The 22,366-nt window shown below is 39.7% G+C and overlaps 1 protein-coding gene across 1 annotated transcript; it reads left to right on the top strand.

The window, feature by feature from the left end:
• The first annotated feature begins 748 nt into the window (after positions 1-748).
• LOC134528631 (uncharacterized) lies at positions 749-21,544 on the top strand. The gene is made up of 3 exons (XM_063362382.1): positions 749-1,034; positions 6,046-7,151; positions 21,407-21,544. The coding sequence occupies exons 2-3, from the start codon at positions 6,183-6,185 to the stop codon at positions 21,542-21,544; spliced, it is 1,107 nt and encodes a 368-aa protein (XP_063218452.1). The 5' UTR covers positions 749-1,034; positions 6,046-6,182.
• Positions 21,545-22,366: the final 822 nt, after the last annotated feature.

Raw genomic sequence — 22,366 nt, 5'->3', positions numbered from 1 at the left:
AAATATCGCCCGAATTTTTAGCTTTATCAGCGACACAATTTTCGTGATTGTCTATTAGTAAATTAATATTTAATTGTAAAATATAAGCACAGGAATTAAAAAAAAATTGATGTAGTAATGTGAGAATGTTACTGCTACTGACTTCTGTGTAATAAGTTTGACACTGCGCCTAGTAATGATTGCAGTACGTATGTAAAACTTCTAACCCTGAAGCAATTTCACGTACGTAGATCATGAGTTAAGGACGTTTAATTCTCTCATGTAGGGGAATATTTTGTTGATCAGTAACGAGGCTTATATTTCACAAAGAGAGTGGATGCCATTAAAAATACAGGTGTTGTTAAATTGTAACTCTATAGTAGTTTAGAGTATTGTAGTAATATTATTACACAATAACTTCAACATAAAAAAAAACCAATTATTATTTATAAAGACTTATGTACAAGGCAATTATTGCTTCTCTTGAAGACGGTCTCCAATTTATTGCAAGGAATAAATCGCTGGCGTGGGCATAACAGTCTAATAAGTGTTCAGATTCTTTTCTCGAAAAATACTTCATGGCCATGGCCTTACCTGTCAATTATTTTATGTGAGGGAAATTTAGGGCGTGACTCAAAATTAGATATAAGTTATTTTGTATTATAAACACATACTTGCAGAACAAAACATTTCTCATTAACCATGTAAACTGAAAATTCACGGAGAACTACAAAAAAACTCGATTTTTTTTAAAACACAGTTTACCTCCAGTTAACGTTTCTCTATGCATCAGTCTGGCTGCATCGTAAATTTTAAAGGTTATTGACGCAATGAGCCAGCCCTACATAACCTAAAAGTTAAAATGGTGTCTTGATGTAGGTTCTTCCGGCCGGGAGTCCAAATCTCTCGTGAATGACGCTTCAAACTGGCGATGAAGGCGCTGTGGGGCGCGCTCCGATGTCACCGGGCGTGACGTCACGTGCGGGCGACCCCCACCACAGGCGGATGGGGGTTATCCGTCAGCTGGGCCACGTGCTGAGACACGCAGACCCGAGGTGAGTGCGCCTTCCGCTCAGCCGAGGTCTGTTTTACGATTGTAAAGCTCCCCACGCACTAGCGGTAGAGACCGGAAAAATTCGCGGATTCAATGACTTGTAGCATGAACTCCATAGTTCTACGTACACTCGGTCAAATGTCACCCATTCATTGGCTGCTGTCTTGTGAGACATACCAACGTAGCAACCTGTGATTCGATACAGCTTTAGTTGAGTGTTTCTCATTGGCCCAGAGTCATCCAGGTGAGTTGTGAGCCAATAGCAGAGGCAGCACTGAGGTATAACAATTTGTATTTTAGCCTATCGCGAAATGAATTCGCGAATTTTTCCGGTCTCTATTCATATAACCTCGGTGATTGGCTCACAGTTTATGTTAAGGACTTTGAGCCAGTGAAAAACCTTCAACTAAAGAAGTATCGAATCGGAAGCATTCTCGTTGACGGGTCTCAGACGTAATTAGCCAATGAGCATGTGGCATTTGCCAGAATATGTAGGGAATCTTGGAGTCTATCCTAGAGGGCATTGAACTCGCGAATATTTCCAGTCCCTAACTAGCGGATATGCTCGCCGCATGTCCGCTACCGCACACTACACGAGCATGCTCGTCTCTTTCTCTATAAAGACAGTCGGTGTTTTACTTGCATAACGGCTGCAAGCAGCATTGCACTTTTGCCGGATTATTGACGTAACAACGTCTAATAAATCGATGAACGCCGGCTGCACGCACAAAAAAGTGTCCCGTAACGCACATTGTCCCGTTACGCTGTGTCCCGTTACGCTCATTGTACGCTTGCGCCGCATCTATCTCTCTTCCACTCGATTGGAACAACCATCGATTTGACTTTTTCGAGGAACATTAAACTTGAAACACGCCCATTCGTTTCCTATTTTTCATATAGTCGTCCTATCCTTAAAAGAATAACACAGATTGGAGGAAGTTAAATAGCAAACATGTACAAAAGTTATAGTTAAAATAATCTCTTCGTTAAAGTAATAAACATATTTGAATTAATGAGTGCAAATAAAAGTAAATTTATCAATTAAATTGTCGATTTCATTTTAACTCCTTCTTTGTATCCATACAATAAATTGATAATTAAATAAAAATGATTCAATTTTATTCATAAAGATATGAAATCATTCCATTAATGTTTTGTTATGACGTTTTCAAGTTAAACTATCGTCCGTAAACCGAATTTACAGACAACCAATTTTTTTTGTTTGGATGTTTTAATTTTTTGCAGTTCACGACGAAAGCTTGCACGTAAATTGTTAATTTTTTTCTTCAAAAATTCGACGTCGGCTTCTGGAAACATTTATCTTGTCTTTTTTCACTAGCTGTTCGTAGCACTCTTGTTTGATATGCCTAGGGACCGGAAAAATTCGCTTGTTCAATGACCTGCAGGATGAACTCCATAGTTCTACGTACACTCGGTCAAATGTCACCCGCTCATTGGCTGCTGTGTTTTGAGACGTCCCAACGTAGCAGCCTGTGATTCGATACAACTTTTTTTGGGTGTTTCTCATTGGCTCAGAGTCATCCAGGTGAGTTGTGAGCCAAGAGCAGAGGCAGCACTGAGGTATAACTATTTGTATTTTAGCCTATCGCGAAATGAACTCGCGAATTTTTCCGGTCTCTAGATATGCCTATTGACATATTCCTTACTCCTTATATCCCACACTGGTCGAAGAGTGCGATATAAATTTATGAACTCCTCCCAAAAAACGTTATTGTCATTAGAAGACATGACGATGCGGCAACAGACAGCACACTCGCTGTGGGCTCGGGGCGAGCATGTCGGGACCTGCCACTCACTGGCGGATATGCTCGGTCTGGGGCCCGGCTCGGAGGGAACTGCCATCCGACGGCGAGCCGAGCATGCTCGGTCTGACAGAGGCCGGACCAGCCCGCACACTGGCGGATATGCTCGGTCCGGGGCTCGGCTCGGAGGGAACTGCCATCCGACGGCGAGCCGAGCATGCTCGGTCTGACAGAGGCCGGACCAGCCCGCACACTGGCGGATATGCTCGGTCCGGGGCTCGGCTCGGAGGGAACTGCCATCCGACGGCGAGCCGAGCATGCTCGGCCTGACAGAGGCCGGACCAGCCCACACACTAGCGAGCATGTCCGCTAGTGTATGGGGCGCTAGTGTATGGGGCGCTTAAGCGATAAGCACTTTCAATTACAAAGCTTCACAGTCTTTGAGAAAAAGTCATCAATAACTAACAAGTGTACCAGAACATGTCCTTGACAGATGTGCGTAACAAGAGTCAATACCAAGTGGCAATCGCAAGTGTAAGTTTCTTGTGGGATGTTTAACCTAAAAATAACATAAATTATACTTATATTTATTTGGGCAATGTGAAATATGCCAAAATCTCTCGCAATTTGTAATAAAATGATTTGAACAGAAATTAGAGATCTGAGGGCCAAGCCCATTTTTTTTAGCCCATTTTTTTTTTAAGTTCCTTAACAATCTTATCATTGTAGATTAATTGGCACGAGACATATACTGGACTTACACCCCTTATTTTTTATGGCGAAATGTGAAAACAAATACCGTGATCTCGCCTAACCATCAACAAGAAAATATTTCTGATTTTTTATTGTTTCTTTTATTATGTAGTGCAGTTGAATGTAGCTACTTTTTTTTTAAATAAGTACTACATGCATTAACTATCCTTACATCACTTCTCTTACCTTATGATATCTTATCTTATCAACTTTAAGGAGACCACGTCACTCTGTAAAACAAAGTTTATTTTCACTTGTAAAGCTGTTTGTCTACCTACCTTTCAAGACTTGTAGAATAATTCAGTGAAATACAATATTTCAACCAAAAGTTTGGCATCAAAACTTGTTACTAACAAACTATACAATTGTCAGCAATAAGCAATTGGGGCCCGTTATACAATGACTAGAGACCAGAAAAATTCGCGAATTCATTTCTCGATAAGCTAAAATACAAATAGTTATACTTCAGTGCTGCCTCTGCTATTGGCTCACAACTCACCTGGAGGACTCTGGGCCAATGAGAAACACCCAACCAAATCTTTATCGAATCACAGGCTGCTACGCTGGGACGTCTCACAAGACAGCAGCCAATGAGTGGGTGACATTTGCCCGAGTGTACGTAGAACTATGGAGTTAATCCTGGAGGTAATTGAACCCGCGAATTTTTCCAGTCCCTAGTGATTACACATAGCTTGACTTAAATACAGCCTGAAGTAGCTTGGCTTCTGGGTTGTAGCCGTGTCATTGGAGAATAATTCACCGACGTTTCGGTCGACATTGCAGTCGCCATCATCAGGGAGCAGTTACCTACTGAGTAGCCCTGATGATGGCGAATGCAATGTCGACCGAAACGTTGGCGAATTATTTTTCAAGGACACGGCTACAAACCAGAAGCCAAGCTACTTCAAACAATGGCCGTGAAAGCCTGCGAACATTATTAAATGCAGCTTGACTTACAGTTGACTTGAGGAAAGTTTTGCAGCGAATCAGGCAAACTTATTTATTTCTGCTGTGCTGTTTCGTGGACTACGAGGTAATTAGAGACGAATACGTAGTGAAAATGGCCGGTTATCCGCGAAACAAGCGAAGTTTCCTTTTGAATCCTTTTCGTACTCAACACACTTGAGTTTCAAGTCGCGTTCCATGCATGTTTCATTCCATGAAATAAGGTTGAATTTTTATCTTAGTAAATTATAGAGAATATAAAACACTTCCAAAATTTTATTTTCTGCAGGTTATCAGGGAAAGAAAGAAAAACATCCTTTTTGGTACTGTTGACACTCTTACTGGTAAAAAAGATTTAAGATTTAAGAAATAAGTTTCAAGATTTATGCGCATGAGCATATAAAGAAAACCGCAAGGAAAATAAAATGTGCAATCAATGGGAGAAATAAGTAACAAAATCAGAGCAACGAACTAGAAAGTTCTTGTTCATACAGTCATAGATCCCCTTGGTTAAGATAATGTAAGGAATTATGCAGCCACGAGTGGTTAATATATAAATAATAATGCAACTCAGAAACAGACCATGAGCTGGTTATATCAATATTTAGCCTATAACCCTGTATGTTTAGTATAATTATATAATATTCGTGCTTTCACAAGATTTTACTGACATATAAGCGGACTTTAACTAAATTCAGTTGTGTTGCTTGGCGGCATATGATCATGTTTGGATGTCCTCAGAAGGATACACTTGCATATATATTATTGTATAACTTACATCATTTGTCTAACACCTTACACGAGGTATATTAAACCAGCCCACCGAGTAAGTAACTTACTAAAACGAGACGATGCGAGTTAAATGCGAATTATATCAAAGTCCGAACGTAGGCTCACTGGAGTTACGACAAACACTGAAAACGGCCAGAGGACTTTACTATGAATGCTCCCATTACACAAAACACCGTATTATTCTCATACAGCCACAAAAGCTAAATAAATTAGAAGATTTTCGACATCTATAGCATGTAAATCTTGTATATATTCCTAATTTACTAAAATATTCATGTGAAAATTTATCTATAAACGAATGCCTGGACCAAATATGGTGACTAAAAACGAAATTTCTTGAAATAATTTCATGAGAGAAACTTATTTTTTCTATATTATATGGTTATAAACAATTTCCTTTGTTATATTCATGACTTTTGTTGAATTGATTATCTCTAGTTTTAATAAATTGTATGCTCTAGCAATAGAAGAGTATGGTCGTCAGAGAACCAGTCTCCTGTACGTTTGACCGAAACCAAGCCGTTTCAAACCTCCGGCTTGGACATCATACACAGCTTAATTAATATCCCCTCCACCACACCACCTTTCCCGATAGACACACAGTTGCTCCACGTTAGTGATGATGCTGGCCCGCCACAGTCCCACTTCACAGGCCCACTTGTTCGGTGGGTGTCTCCTCTACTCAGGGGTTAATCCCAATTAGAAACTTGTTTGTTTCCGTGAACTCGCAGAGCGCTGGGACATATGTGTTGTTCCCAGGCTGTTTAGCGCTGACGAAAGACTGAGTTGGGCTGCCTGCTGGGCGACTCTTCCGCCGACACCAAGAACCTGGTGCGCCCCGGGGAAGCCACCGCACCGACCCCTGGACGGAGGTTCGGGTCGACAACCGGCGGGCAATGTTCCGCGGAACAGCTCTTCGCGTGCCTGGCGCTGTCCTTCCGGGCGCGCTCTGCTGCCTCCTCGTCCGCTGCTGCGCTTGGACAACTGCCCTCTTTGCGTTCGTCAACCTCCTCCCCCTTACTCACCTCAACCGTATTATCCGCCTTATCACCCGGCAAACCGCGCACCATTGTCTTCCAGACCGCCACCCCAACCGGGCTCTTCATCCCCTGTTTCCGGTCTTCATACTCCTCCCTCTTACTCACTTCATCCGTATTGTTCGCCTTGCCACCCGGCCAACCGCACTCTATTGTCTTCCAGACCGCCACCCCAACCGGGTTCTTCATTCCCTCTTTACGGTCCTCATCCTCCTCCCCCTTACTCACCACAACCGTATTGTCCACCTTGTCACCCGGCAAACCGCGCACCGTTGTTTTCCAGACCGCCACCCCAACCGGGCTCTTCATCCCCTGTTTACGGTCTTCATCCGCCTCCCTCTTACTCACCTCATACGTATTGTCCGCCTTGCCACCCGCTGCCCCAGGCTGCCCCACATCCCAGGAGCTGTTCCCGGTGCCAGTCCCAGCTTGTCACTGTCAGGAGTCCCCCCCCGCGACACCTCTTCCCCCCCGGGTGTCCTCTGGGCCGCGCGGCGCCGTCACAGGCTAGCTCCCCATGCCGTCCTTGCGAGCAGTGTGGGCCCTCGCCACCCCCAGCCTCGTGTCCTCAGCTGTACAAGCCCTGGTGCCCCACGCCCCAAGCCCCGTGTCCTCAGCTGTACAAGCCCTGGTGCCCCACGCCCCCAGCCTCGTGTCCTCAGCTGTACAAGCCCTGGTGCCCCATGCCCTCAGTGTCGCTCAGTCCTCTGCTCGTCTGTAACAGCCGGGATGTCGTCGTCGCCATTTTCAAACCATGTTATCACTCACAGTAAATTATGTACGAAAGTGTTGTGCTGTAATAAAGTCGTCGAACAGCGCATAAATCTTGTTTTAACCATATTTTCAAAGATTTATAGATATCACTTTAAGAAAACGTTGAAAAGGTTGAGTCACGATTATTTCGCAGTTTCATCTCATTCCAGCCTTGACATAACTGCCATAAACATAATAAAATCTTCTTAGAGTTCTCATTCGTCGATTGAAAGGCCCATACTTGGGCGGATTTCACATGATTGGATAACAACTTCTTCTCATTCTTAAATAACTGTCTCAGGGTCGTCATGGACATGTCAAAGCAATGCAGTAAACAAAAGTCAAGGAGACTGTTTGCTTGCAAATGACTGTTAAAAGTACCACAGCATCAAAGTGTGCAAGATGGAAGATCTTTTACCACAACCTTATGTAGTAAGGGGTAACGCTTGACTATTCACTTAAATAACCACGGGGTTCTAAACAAGACACCAACTCACTTCTGAACTTAGGCTTGTACTGCCCAGTTTTTTTGAAACTAATACAAAGCCTCTAATCCACAGGCGACCACACCAACATGCCAGCCAACTAAAATTTAAATATTTAACTATGTTTTATTTACATTTATAGCATCATCTTAGGCAGAGGGCAAACCTGACTATTTGTCGCTTCAGCAGACCCATCGTCGTGCGAACTGTCATAACTCGCTCACACACATCTTTACCAGGGAACACCTCAAGGATACATCTAAGTCACCATTGTAAAGGCTGGAGCCTGTCATCTTTTAGAAGGACCATGATCACTAGTTCAACATTTATTTTTGCGTCGGTCCATTTTTGCTGCTGCTGCAGTGTGTAAATATAGTTCGTGTGCCAAAGTTTCCAAAAATCTTGATCAATACACTGTATTAACTGCTAACATTGGGAATGATTCAAAGGTACATTAGTAAAATCAGGGTGACCAATGGGATCACTGTAAGAAAAAGGGCTGGGATAAAAGGGGCTAAGTCACTGGGATTGAGCTAAATTCTGATACTGGCATGGAGTTAAGCACTGCCTCAATCCATACCAGCAGTGTGTTCAACTCTTCATAATATAGCAGCCAGTCACCGACTACACATGCAATATAGGTTTTCACAGATTTTACAGCTTGAGAGGATGAATTACAATCAAGGCACTGATATTATCTTCAATGGCGCGATCGTTGATTTGGCCAGAAAAAAAAACAATGTACACCACAGCAGGATAACCATAAATATTTTCGCTGTTATATCACAGAAACAATTTAACATAAAATGCATGGCATCAGCCAAACTTATTATATGAGGTAATGAAGATACCAACAAATGCACTGACTTCTTCTCTGAACCTTTCCCATTTTACAACAAAGTCATTAGGTGGTATGATGTCCTAATCCAGACCCAAAACACTCAGTTTCTGAATGAAATACATTGCAAGGAAGTTGACTAGGGACAGCATCCCCGATGGGTTAAAAACTCTGGCTAATTATGATAATATTAATTGTTTGGACGGACCTGAGTTGGTTGGAACAATTTTTTACATAAATTCATTAGTGTGTGGTTGCCACTGAAGACCAAGTATGGAAACACATCCAGTTGTTCAATCAAATAAAAGCACAGTAGTAAGATATTTCCTCAGGTGCATCATTGTTCATGAATTTCCTAAGCTCAAACTTCCCTATCTTCAACAATTGGATGAGCTTATGTCGTAATGTTCAGCAGCCATTAAACTAGAAGCTCCAGTGACTAGATCATCAACACACATGACTATTTTACAGATTTCTGTGGCATAGGGTAACATAGTATCCTAACAGACCATGACAAATCATATGAAGTGCAATAAATGGTGCTGCAGAGACTCTGTACATAACAATCATGAGATAGTCTTCAATGGTTTGATCCCTAGGCGTCCTCCAAACTATCCACTGACAAACCTGGTAGTCTGGCCTTACTCCAATCTGGCTATGAATTTGTTTAATATCATCAGTTAATATAGTATGGAGACACCGAAATCATAACAAGATGTCATGAAGATTTTTTTGAAGTTTGGGCCCAGTTAACAACACATCATTTAGACTGGTGCCACAATCAGCTTTAGCAGATACATTGAAAACTACTCGAAACTTGTGGGTGGAACTATCAGGTTCCAATGATGTCGTATGTATTAAGATGATAATTTATATTTATGTGTGTCTCAGAGCACTTTCATATGACCACTGGTCAAATAATCATCTATAAATTGTTCAGAGGTCTACTGGAGTTGGGGTTCGTGTTGCATTTTTCACCCCATACTGTTTAGAATTGTACTGCCTGCATGCAGGACTCTCTACACACTGGTTTAGGGTCCGTTAAAGGTAAGTTAACAATGTAATGCCCACAGTCATCTCGACTGACAGTCCTTCCATACTCTAGCACACAGTTCGCATCTTTTGGCGAACTACATGCTACTCTTGGAAGTTCTTCCATATCCCAGAACTTTTTAAGTGATGAATCTAATGGTGGTACAGCAGCATGAAGAGAGAGGCAGAAATATGTAACCAGAACTGATGTCCTGCTTGTGACCTTGTCCAACAGGATCCCCCTAAACCCAGAGGTCATGGCAATGGGAGACCCAACCTCTCCCTCAAGTCTTTGGGTCATCACTGCACAGGAATACACATCAGCACCAAGCATTATATATATATATATATATATATATATATATATATATATATGTCCAGGAGTAGAGCATGTAAAGCCAGTTTGGTGTAATTGGTCAATTTTCTTCCATCTAGAAGGTGACATCACATTAGGGCAACAAGTTGGTGACATGTACAGAAAAAAAAATGCATCAAACTTGAGCTGTGGTGTATTCTTGTTCACTGGTTTGACAGCACACGACATAAAATGCTTGGCAACAATGATAAGAGCATGTGAAATGCCACGAACAGTGGCATTTGTTTACTCTGGTGTATGGTAGACCTTGTTGCTTCGCACAATGTTCTGGGAATGAAACTGGCCTGGCTCGCTGAAACTAGTAATGCCTGAATTTTTCGGAATTATTCGTTGGAGTCCTGAACCGCGACAATTGCGGTATATGACAATACTCTTGCTGAAATTGACCGCAAAGCTGCCAAGGAGGTCAGTTTATAGTCCGTAGTAACCTGATCATCACAAAATTCTTCAGACATAAGAGGACATGGCTGTATGGTTTATATTGTCTTCTTGACTCTTACTGGATGGTAAGAAGTGTAGACGTGTGTAGTGTCGAACATGGCATGTGTAATGTCTACTATTAGATTGGTAAAATGGTCTCATACAATGTAAACATACACCACTCTGTCCCACCATTAAATTTAGTTCGAAATGGTTGCACTGGGAGTTGTGAAGTTTGCCTTACAATGGGCACTCATTGAGCTCTGGCAGTCTTTTTACAACATAGGCCTTCGTATGGCTCAAACTCCTACCACCCCTGGTGGAGATAGACAACTTAACACTGACTCCTATATTTAGTGATAGAGTGTCTCCAATGACCGACAATAGAATTCTAATAGTTCAGCCAACTGAGCCCATGTTGGCCATACTGCTTCCGATAATGATAGTTCCAATTGATTGCAAAAAAGTATGTGCAGCAGCACCAAACCCCATTGGTCTACAGGTACTTTCAAACTTATTAAATGCTAAAATGTTTACTGACTGTGGATAGGAATGAACTAAGACCAACAACATTGTAGAATAGTACTGCAGGCACCTGTAGTAATGCATCAAAGTGCATAGATAACCTATTTATTACCGTACCTCTTGGTCAGCAGCGACACGACCAGTCCAAAGTTCTCTTCAGTGATGACTCGGTACAGCAAAACCAAGTTTGCTGCGAGATCTTAAAACGGTACCTACGAGATCATCTATTTCGTCGTCCTGTAAAGGATGTTATCTGAGGGAAGTTTAACCACTTGGAAAATCACGACTTAAATTAATTAAAAATAACTTAAAACTAGTTCGAAACCAAAGTACATTTATTTTAAAAAATTCTAATCGTCATGATCAATATTTTAGTTAGAAATGGAACATTTCCACATGATTTCCATTAACCATCCGACTCTAATTCAGAACAGTTAGCCTTATTCCGTGGTTGCAACACACGGTCAGAGTCCAAACTAAGGAACACTAAAATTTGAATAAGATGGCACTGAAACATTCTGAACCGCGACGATATAGCTAAACACAGGCAGCATTTTCAACAATACAGATTAACACGGACAACATATTTATTTTAATTATTAACAACAGGCAGCATTTTTAATTTCCTCAATGAACCATCGCAGCAATATTTTGGTCGCTGAACATAAACAGCATATTTAACAGTTACATATGAAGGATTTGTATTGTAACTGCTGAACACATGCAGCATTTCTATGGGGTCATTAAACCCAAGAAGTAATTCATTGAAATTGCAAACCAGGGATTTCTTTATTTTTAGTGATTGAACAATCTTAGTTATTTTGTGGCATTTTTTCTTGATTTAATATAAGCTTTTTGACATCACTAAAAAAAACCCAGCATATATATTTGTTATTCTACACACATGTATTGTTTGAAGGCTACTTAGCAAATCGTTCCAGTGAGAAATAATCAGTTAAGAATAACGTGAGATAATTTCTATCATTCATTTATATAAATATTTCTAAATAAATTCAAAATTATAATTTAATTTTTCTCGACAATCATTCATACAACAAAGGATATCACTAGGGCTGGAATTGATTTTTTTTTTTTTAATTTTTCCGCGACTCCAACAAAATATGGCTGTAATAAATTGTTCTGTGCACAAATGAAGCAAAAAAAAGAAGCAAAAAAAAAACAAAACAAACAAACAATTTACATTATTTAGAGTCTTCACTATTACTCCAGTCGATTAAGCTAATTGAACCCACGAGAAATACGAGTAAAATTTTTATGGCGACAAAGAGTAATTTCCAACTCTTCAATAAATATCCACTTTAGTGACCAATCAAGCGTGCGACAGAGTTTTCAGCAGAATTCAATAACGACTCTCTCAGGGGTGCAAAATTTAATCAAGCCATACAAACATCAAAAAGCATTGAATTTACTGTATTAATTTATGTTATACTGTCACACGATATATTAAAACTTTCAGCATGAACAAAAATGCACGGGGAATGTCTTTTTCCACACTGCATTATAATTATGATTATAAATACCGCATATACGTACAGCGTAATTATTCAAGTTTATTCAAACAGTGAAATTGAGTCCTTAACTAAGTTTATTTAACCTTGAAATGTCACAAAAAATGTTTCTGATTTCTTAAAACATTTTCGAAAGTTCTAAAACTGTAGACAAAATGAAATATTACGACCAAAAACAATATTTTCAAGTATAAACAAAACGTTACTATTATAATTTTGATAAAAAATTGTATGGAAAAGGCCTACTTAATTGCTTAAAATCAGGACAAAAATATTAATACTCTTTATTAAGGTCTAAATAAAACGTTAGTATTTGCAATACAATATTTTACATAATATTACGATATTTAATTTCATATAAAGATTATTTAAATGTAACACATTAAATTTTAAAATAATTTCATCTACTTTGGTGTTTCATGTATTTAGGAAAAACAATGAATAAATTAAAATAGGTGTAATTATTTCGGTACCAACGATAATTGGTAAATTCTCATAAATGTTACCACTAACGTATATGTGAATTAATTTTATTTCATTGCAAATTTGAACCCAAATAAAAATTCCCGAACAAAGTTTTTCAAATGTTTGAATTTGAAATTTATACAAAAATGTTTTTATAACTTACCAGTAAAATATATAATTACTCATCGACCTATAGACGGCAAAGAACCGTGCTATTGTGATCTTTGTAAATAGCGAGAGGAGAGAGCTGCAGTCCTATCAGTATTATCTAAAAAAATTTGAAATCAACCGTTGGAAAAAAAAAATATTCCTGCCCACCTACTGGCAATGAAAGAACGTGCTCTCAATGTGGTGAACACCTAGTTAGATTGGCAACATGTCACGAAAAGTATTTCCCCAAGTTGACGTCTTATAAAAAGATCTGTAATTGAAATTGGTGGGTTCTAAATTTGTTTCATGCAAATAAATTATAAAAACATTCAGTTTGATGTAAACATTTTCATATTTCCAACAATGTAACAATTTCGTCTTGCTCGGCGCATGCACACATGCCACTTGGCTCATGATAATGTTATAGAGCTCTACGGCGGAAGGATATTAAAATTCTAGCTTAAGAACTGCTCCCAAAAATTTTTTTTAAGCGTGAACCCACCGCATTTTTTTCGATTTTTTTAATTTCTCATAACATAATTCACATTGTGAAATTATGCAAGCCAATTAGGTAAACATTTATAACAGCATTACAAAATTTTATTTTACCAATTGAATAATTTGCCAGGGCAATTTATCAAATCAATGACCACACTCTGAAGTTTTCCAACTTAACGAAAAACTTTACGACCATTTAATTCCTTTGATGCTGAGCTTGAGCGGGAGGCCACGATAAAAGAGACCGCCTAACTTGATGCTTACCGCCATCTTCTTCAGAGGTCTCCCCCACTCTCGTCTGTTACGACTCGCCGCAGCGCGGATAACCTTTGATGTAGCTTCTCTCGGCTCGCAGAAGGTTTCATTTTTTATTATGGTTTCGACGAGACCGGTGGTGGAATCGCTTTAAAATTAGAACCCTAAGAGGATCCCAAGATTTTTTATTTATTTATTTTTTTTTTTTAAACAAGATGATGAAAGGAAACAACTTTCCGGCTACTTCAAAACTTCTAAGGTTGTAGGCCTCATCATGATATTGAAAACACGATTAAAAATAAAGTTTTCTAGATAAGTTACTGTTTAAAGATAATTTTTTTTTGTCACCTGTTGTTGGCATCATAGTTAACGTTTTTTTTTTTTAATTTGACCTCGAACTTGAACACGTAGGTATCGTATTCGGTGGAACTATTGTTGCGCGATTGCCGTGGCATTAAAACACGACTAAAATGTTGTTACACCCCTGCAGGGCTACCAACTTGCCCAACGAACGTTAACAAGTCCGTCGCTCTTTCGCTGGAGTGAATAAACTGAAATAAAAATCCTTAAAGGAATTTACTAACGACTCCAACGTCTGAGAACGACGCATAAACACACTTGCAAAGAAAATTCGAAATTTTGGAGCAAATATTTTACTGCAGATTTTACCAACATAATTGAAGACGACTATTATAAAGTTATTAATATATTCAACCATAAAAGCTCAATATCAAAGATGTTATAATTTGCAGTGTTACCAAAAACTACTATCAACACTTGCGGGAGTAACCTGATAATTATTTGCTAAAAAGCAAATACTAAATAAGTTATAAATATAACTTTAACCTTAAAGTGTACTTTAAAAATATTACATTCAAACTCACAGTACCACTGAAATATAGCAAAAAAATAATTTGATTTAATACTGGCTTTATAATTCTTAGTGCCTCAATATTATTTAAATGGTTTCCCCAAAAAACGTGTTTTACTAAAACGCATATAAAAAAAATTGTTGTTTAAAAAATATTATTATTATTTTTTTTACGAAATCTTTACAGTACTGCGCTCGTTGAAAATCGTGCACAGCTATTATTTTATACAATTCATAAAAAATATTGATTAGTAACGGCCAGTCTGTTTCATGAAGTACAGTTAATTTACAGAAGTTAAATACAGACATACAAATCAGCGACGTAACGACATTGTCCGAAGATCGTTTCCACAGTTAAACATTTTCAATTTTTTTTTTGTTTCAAACGAAATTGCAAAAACTAGTAGGTGTAATAAAGTCTCCCAAATTTATCTAACACAGCAAGTCCTTCGCATTTACTAAACATCCGTTTGAATTTAGTTCGTAAGTACGAAACACTTGACGTATAAATAAAATACGTTGGTATGAACAACTGCCACAGTTAAGTTTGTACTATGTTGCGTTTGATTGCGGTTAATATCCCAAAAAGTCCTAGTTTGTTCCTTAACAGTGGGTTTTCAAATATAAACTAAAGTACATTAAAATATAATGACGTTAAACTTGCACCAAATATTCACAACGTTTATTGGTTGAGGGCTCACTTGCGGTAAAATACACAAATTGCAATTTTACCATTAAACTCAACCAAACATTCTGCCGAAGCAGTTAGACGCGGCTGGGATAGTAAAAGTTTCAGGGAGCGAGCAAACATGTTGTAGAGATAAAAATCCACTTTAAAGTTACTAAAACCACCAACGTCTGTTGACGCGGCAAATTACTTGGAAGTTCTTCCCTCGCCAGAAAATACGAAAGAACCAGGTGTACTTCTAGCTCTGTTGCAGTTGGTCTCAAGATGGTGGGCCCATCGATCGGCCCGGTGGCAAAGTTGGTAGGCCGCTGTTTGTTTCACACCACACTCGTCAGCGTCCACTCCCGTTCGTGGTCAGCGCCATAGAACGGGAAGCCTACAACTCACGTAGTTTCGGTTCCCTGCAAGAATTTACGAAGATTTCCGAAGTTTTGCGTTTTGGTATTAACGCCACTTCAGCCGCTAAATCAGAAGTTTCCAATGAAAACAAGCATGTTGTGACTGACCTAACCTAACCTTATTCTTCGATTTTTTTAATTTTCAATTTTTGAGAGAAATCCGAAGTTGCACGAACGTGGCAGGGAACCGAAACTATGTGAGTTGTAGGCTTCCCGCCATAGAACAAGGAGGGAGGCATAGAAGTGCGAACCTTGCAGTGGGAACTGAAACCGTGTTTCGCGCGACACGTGTCGCTATCTGTTGAATGGGGTCTACAACAACTAGGGGAAAAAACAAATATCGGACGGAAGGTTCATATCCAATGTGTTAGGTTTATAATGTAAGTAAGTAGTTTATTGACACAGAAAATATACATAAAATGGCGCTTAGTACGTGAAGCTATCCTTAATAAAATGTGTATCATTACATGCTCCAGCCAAATTGGCTCTTTCATGTAACACGTAACAAAAGAGAGACTGTTTACGAAACAAAAGTAGAAAAACAAGTTACTTATTCAGAAAACAAACAGAAAAAAAAATTCCTGGAACATCATTCTTATTTTATCCAGGTTTATAATGTTAATCTAACTACTTGACGACTATGCGAGAAACATTTAATGTTGTTTTGTAATAAAAAAAAAGCATGTCCCATATAAATTATTAGGAGATGAATAAGTTCTGGTATGCAAAAAAAACAACATAATATGTGACTACCAATATAAAATGAATTAATTTTCACTGGTTTGTTTGCTTGTTCTATGCATTACTTATCACAATCAGTATAGCTATGTTAGTAATATATTTTGAAAGCTGCCATCTCGCGGTTGGGCCCAGAACTACTTGAAGAAACCGAGTCTCAGGCACAGCAGTTATAGTTCCTTCCCGGTGGTCGTCACCCGCAGCGCTCTTGGCTCGCCAATGACAGTCAGCTGTTTCGGTGACGTCAGTAGAAGCCATTAAAAATTATTACCATCTCTAGGTATGATTTATTGTACATTCTGCAGAATCTTATATTCTTAAAACGTATTTTAAAAATAAAATTCTGATAGCCTGAAAATGTTGGTGAAGAGTATCATGACCACTTATTTCAAGTAACATTTTTTTTTCTCTCTCTCTTTTTGATGTGTAACATTTATTAGCTCTCTGTATACGGCATTTCGAAGGAGTAAGTACGTTAATCGAACGGATGTGACACGGAACGGAAATGTGACAGCACGATGCTGCTATGTGTGGACGTCTCAGAAATCTCAAGAATATGGTGGACCCGCGTGATTCATCCGTATATATTAATTTCGTGATCATCGCAAAATTGGTCCGCTTAGCCGCTGCCGAGCGCGGGAGCAAAGTCGCTTCATTACCTCACATTTTTAAAAATACATTAATAAAAATGCAAAATTTTAAGGAAAATTATTTACTATAATTACACTAAAGAAAGCAAAATATTAAAAAATAAACTAAACTTGCCTTTTAAATTCTGTATACAAATAACGATAAAACTACCAGAACATTTCTTTTTACAACGGGGCTGCCTGAAATAAAACTAATAACAATTCATACACAAAAAATACTAATTTTTGTTAATTAAAATGTTAAATAATAAAGGTAAAATGCTAACTTACACACGTGAGTGACGCGACAATACCGTGGCCGGCCCTTGAAGACAATGGAGGGGTTACAAATATTCTTGTAGGCAATCGGAGTTATATATGTGAAGGCATTTAGTAAGCATTATTTTTTAAAACCAAATAATGGAATCTGGTGGAATTGGAATCGAAGAATTGAATCACAAATGTAAGTGTTGGAACTGAAATAGTTTATTTTACATATATATATATATATATATATATATATATATATATATATATTAGGCCGTACATATTTGCAGTGTAGCCAGTGCGAGCGATGCCGGCAGCTGCAGCAACAGGAAGGAAGTGTATCTAATTTCTTTCCTTTTAGACGCGGCGCGAGGCGTTCTTCCCTGCCAATTCTCTTTCCATTTCAAAAAATACCTTCATCCGCGCTCGCCTCCAAACCTTGTTTACCCTCCGGTAAAAGTCCCTCCCCCCTCCGATACACCCCCTCCAGGGGTCCATCTGCAGGGCGAACAAATCCCGCCGACCGCGAGGCAGAAAGCAGGGGATGCCAGGGGCGGGAGGGGTGTCCAGCATCCTTCATGGACCCGCCTGTACGGAGTGGTCGCTGTCGTACGAACGAGCACCGTTCAACCGATCGCCATGGGGAAACAGAAAATCATAGGCCATAGACCTACAAACAGCAACATTCAATTCTTTAAGTCCACCACACTATTATGTAGCGTTATTCATTTTGCTTTATTTCGCGGACAATATATCACCCTGTGTGCAGCCTGGGCAACGCCGGGTATTGCAGCTAGTATATTATGAAACAAATATAACACTGTGTCTCATAAATCAAATTTTCATGACAGCAGCTTAAGAATTTTAAACAGTGCCTCACTTTAAATAGTAGTACTCAACAGTTTTTTACCCAAAATATGTGAATTTTTGACATATCGCAGATCTTAGAATTCTTGCCACCAGAAAGAATGTTAAACGGTGGTTCAGTTTATGGGTTAAAGTGCGCTTTCCCCAAAAGTGGACAAAGTGACATATGCCTTCGAGGTAACGAAATATAGTTGAGTCAAACCAACATTTTGTAGTGGGAAAATATCTGTTGCCCAAACCAAATGGTTACGTTAACTCAACTGTATATTTTGTTATGTGTACAGAATAAATATTTAATCACGTAAAAATAATTTGTCAGACCAAATAAATAATATGTCACAGCAAGTAATTAAATTTTTTGGCCATATACAAACAATTATTTGGTTGTATCAAACGAAAATTTTCCTCTGTGTGGCCATGAGTGCAATAAATAAATAGATATATGATGACTTGATGTAAGTTTTTGGACATACGCCATTGCTAAGAACTTTTTCTGTTGAAGAAAAACTAATAAATAAAATAAATAAAAATACACAAGAAAGACAAAAAACACACAAAATTAAGCAAACAATTGCTGTTGTCAACAAGAATATAAACACCACAAAATATTCCGAAACAGAAATATGGTCAACAAACAAATAAAAAACAAAGAAAAAAGTACTAAGTGAACAAAAAAACAACACACAAATGATGACAACACAAAAATATTTAAACCAAAATAATTCAGCACAACAGTTGAAACGAGACAAAAACACGACAATACGAAAAGACAAAAAAAAAAAAAAAATACAATAGTTTTACCAAAACAGAAACAAGCGACGTTTCGGGAACTGCTATCTGCTCCCGTCCTCAGGCAGAGACGCACATGGTACGGAAACACAGGTGCGACTGATATATGATGCTTGAGTCCGGTCCCTGAGCGCAATATCAACTGTCAGGTTCTTCAGCAGAATGGTGCCAAGATTTAACGAGTCGTATATAATGGCATTTACTCCCTGAAGGACTGAGTCCTTACCTGCACGAGCTCCCTAGAGCCATGGGGGAAATGGATACGTTATTTAATTCGCAACTTGGAGGTGTCTGAGGAGGAGCTACAACGAGAGGCTGGGGTAATACATCCTAGCGTCGTTGCCATCCAGCTCCCCGTATCCCTCAGGCTGACCTGTGGTTCACTCGGAGGGTACCCCAACCTGCGAGTACCAAAAGGCACCTAACCAAGTCCATTCACATCTCTGGGACTCCTCAGACATCTCCGAGAGCCTGTGACCAGGACCTATCCAGCCTCCGCTAGCTGTCCAGGCTAGCAGATGGCGGGCCATTTGCTTCCAGGTCTCTTCGGCTGATGCCAGCATCCCCAGTGCGCACAGTGACAGCAATGGCACAGTGACAGCCATGGCACAGTGACAGCCACGAGCCCCACAGGAGGAGCCGGCAACACGCATCGGTTTGCTGGTAAACTCAGACTCACAGCTGGTGAATAGACACCATCTGCTGGTTAGTACACATCAACCACTGATAAACACACCCATAAGCTGATGGGAAGCACACGAGCACTTGGAACCCTTATGAAATCTTTTTTTTTTTTTAAATTTTAACACCAAAATAAATTTTCATGATTGTTTACGGATAATTCTCTGCACCGAAGCAGTTTCGCAGCTTACTGTGTCCACCATTCAGCTTTCAGTGATAAACAAAATAATTTTAAGACATTTATTAGCTGCCGGGTTGGGGTTCATTGTGGTCAGCGGATCTCACCAATTGCTATGGACATCGTGGGTAATCGAATCACTATGGGTGAGAGTTAGTTTGTTAGTGTGTTAGTTTGCTTGTAAGCAAACCCTCACTAAGTTCTGTGACATTACGAGGACATGGGCAATACTCTCTAAAATAAATATAAAGAAGTGATAAATGCCAACAAGTAGGCCTCCCCTAACCAGCATAGTTCAGCCTTTCGATCGACCTTCCAGGCAGAACTGACGTGTGTGGGAGATGGCCGATCAGCCAACCGGGTGTTAATTTATTTTACACACGTGCGAAGCCAATCGTCATGTTCTCCCAGCTATTTTATTCTACCTACAGCGACATGGTCAACCTATTGTTTAGCGGAGCAGTTTTTCATTGATCTTTATTGCTTCTCTCATTCACGTATAATTTTTCATGATTTGAGGAGAGACCATATTTAAAAGCTGTGTGTATGCTTCTTCAATCATGTGTTATTAACTGTTCCAGTCTTTTGGTTACACTTTCAGTTCATCAACTGATGACTCTTTCCCTACGAAATAATTTTACGCGTGTAAACTGAACCAGATCGCAAGGTGGGCTGATTATCTTATGCTGACAGTCCGAACTGCAGCTGTGTTGGGGAGCAGCCGTAACAGGCGGAACTGCCTCAGTTCGTCCTGTCAGTTTGAAACTGACGGCCAAACTGTTCCTTAAGGTCCCAACACACACGATAAGTCCAGCTCCCGGTTCGGACTGCTCAGCCCGAACTGACAGTTTGGATTGAGTCGAGGCCCTCTGCACACTCGATCAGTCCATGTGCTCAGTTCTGACCGGACAGTCATAACTGACACTTTGGACTTAACTTTTAACTAAAGCCTCTCCCACACAAGATCAGTATTTTTGGTTGCTGTTTCTGTTGGATGTAACGTTTCATCGTAGAATTTTCAAGGAAACCTTAGGTGCTGCAGTACTAGTTGCACTTTTAGGTGGGGAAAAAAAAACCCAATAGCAAAGCAACCACAAAGTATAAACAAAGATGTCGGCCACGACGCTCAGATGATGGACTCATCGTTTGGACTGACCGTTTGGACTGGCGAGAGACGCTGTTTCCCACACACGGCAGTATGGACACTGTGGGCTCTCGAGTCCACAGTCCAACTTGATGGACTCTTCGTCGGGCCATCAGTTTGCGACTGATCAGTCCACCGTCCTTGCACACACACACACACACATTGCAATTCAAGTTGTTAGGTTCCAACTGATAAGTCCGCAGTCCACCACTCCTGTACACACACACACACGCACTGCATTTCCGAATGTTTAGGTTCCAACTGGCACGTCCGCACTGGTCGTGTGTGAGGGCCTCAAGGGTCTAAGCATAGCTCTCGTGGGCAAAGGGCGGGGGGTTGTACCACCCCTGGTTCAGCGAAAGGGACAGGAAAAGTGGAGGGTGGGAGGGAGGAAGTAAGGTCGCCGGCAGTAATTGGAAAGGGAGCAAGGAAAACTGTGGAGATAGCTACCTTGAGGGGGAGGAACCCCGTAATCTCGGCCCGGAAAGCTCCGGTGCTCTCCGGGAGTCGCACTCCGGCATCCGGGAGCACAGTGTATTTCCGGGGAGGAGGGGGAGGGAGCTGAGATTCCGGATTCCTTCTCCTGTAGGGACCTTCAGCCGCGACGGCTCAGCTCGGAGCTACCGCACCTCAGCGCTCATCTAGCCGAGATTTAAAAACATTTCAAAGCAGTCATGAGGACTGCCGACAGAAGTGAAAACATATTCTGCAATTTTTACGAAAAAATATTTTCAACACAACAAATTTGTTATAAGAAAATTATTTTGATAAAAATCAGAGACTTTTTCGCAGTTTTTACGAAAAAAATATTATCGCACAACAAATTTGATTCATCACGTTAGAAAAAAAACCTCCTAAATTACTATAAAATACGAATTGCATAGTAATTGTAGGTATATTAAAAAAATAAATATAAATGTTCTTGATTTTTAGATTATCTTGCTACAAACCCTCCGTTTTATTCGTTATTCAATCTATGTATTTATCTATATGAGAGTATTAATAAATTTTATACTCACTTCTTACTGCACAGTAATCGTATACTTAAGATTTAAAAGCTCAATAAGTTATACTAATAGGAACATATATAGTGTTATCGTTAACACGTCACGTGACCATGTCGATGACGACTTACATGAATTTACTCCCTATCCAAACCTTCCCATACCTATTTCTTGACTATTTTATTAGAAAAAGGAATTAACACCTAGCTGGTATTCTTTATTCAAGTTTTATTCTTGGATTCAAGTGGAGAGGCATTTTTTTTATTAGCAGTCAAGTTTCCCGAACAGGTTACGATGTTTCGCTACTTCACATTCAGAGGACTGAAGGAGAGCTAATGGAGACGCAGCAGTTTAATGTTACACTGAAAAAAAAAAGGTTTGTGTGTTTGTATAAATATTTACTCGCTGTAACAAACCATTCAGTTGGCCCATAGAAAAGAAGTTGGCCTAACTAAATGCCAAT

The sequence above is a fragment of the Bacillus rossius genome, chromosome 1, assembly GCF_032445375.1.
Source record: "Bacillus rossius redtenbacheri isolate Brsri chromosome 1, Brsri_v3, whole genome shotgun sequence".
Taxonomy (NCBI): domain Eukaryota; kingdom Metazoa; phylum Arthropoda; class Insecta; order Phasmatodea; family Bacillidae; genus Bacillus; species Bacillus rossius.
This window is presented reverse-complemented; position numbering and strand designations above follow the sequence as displayed.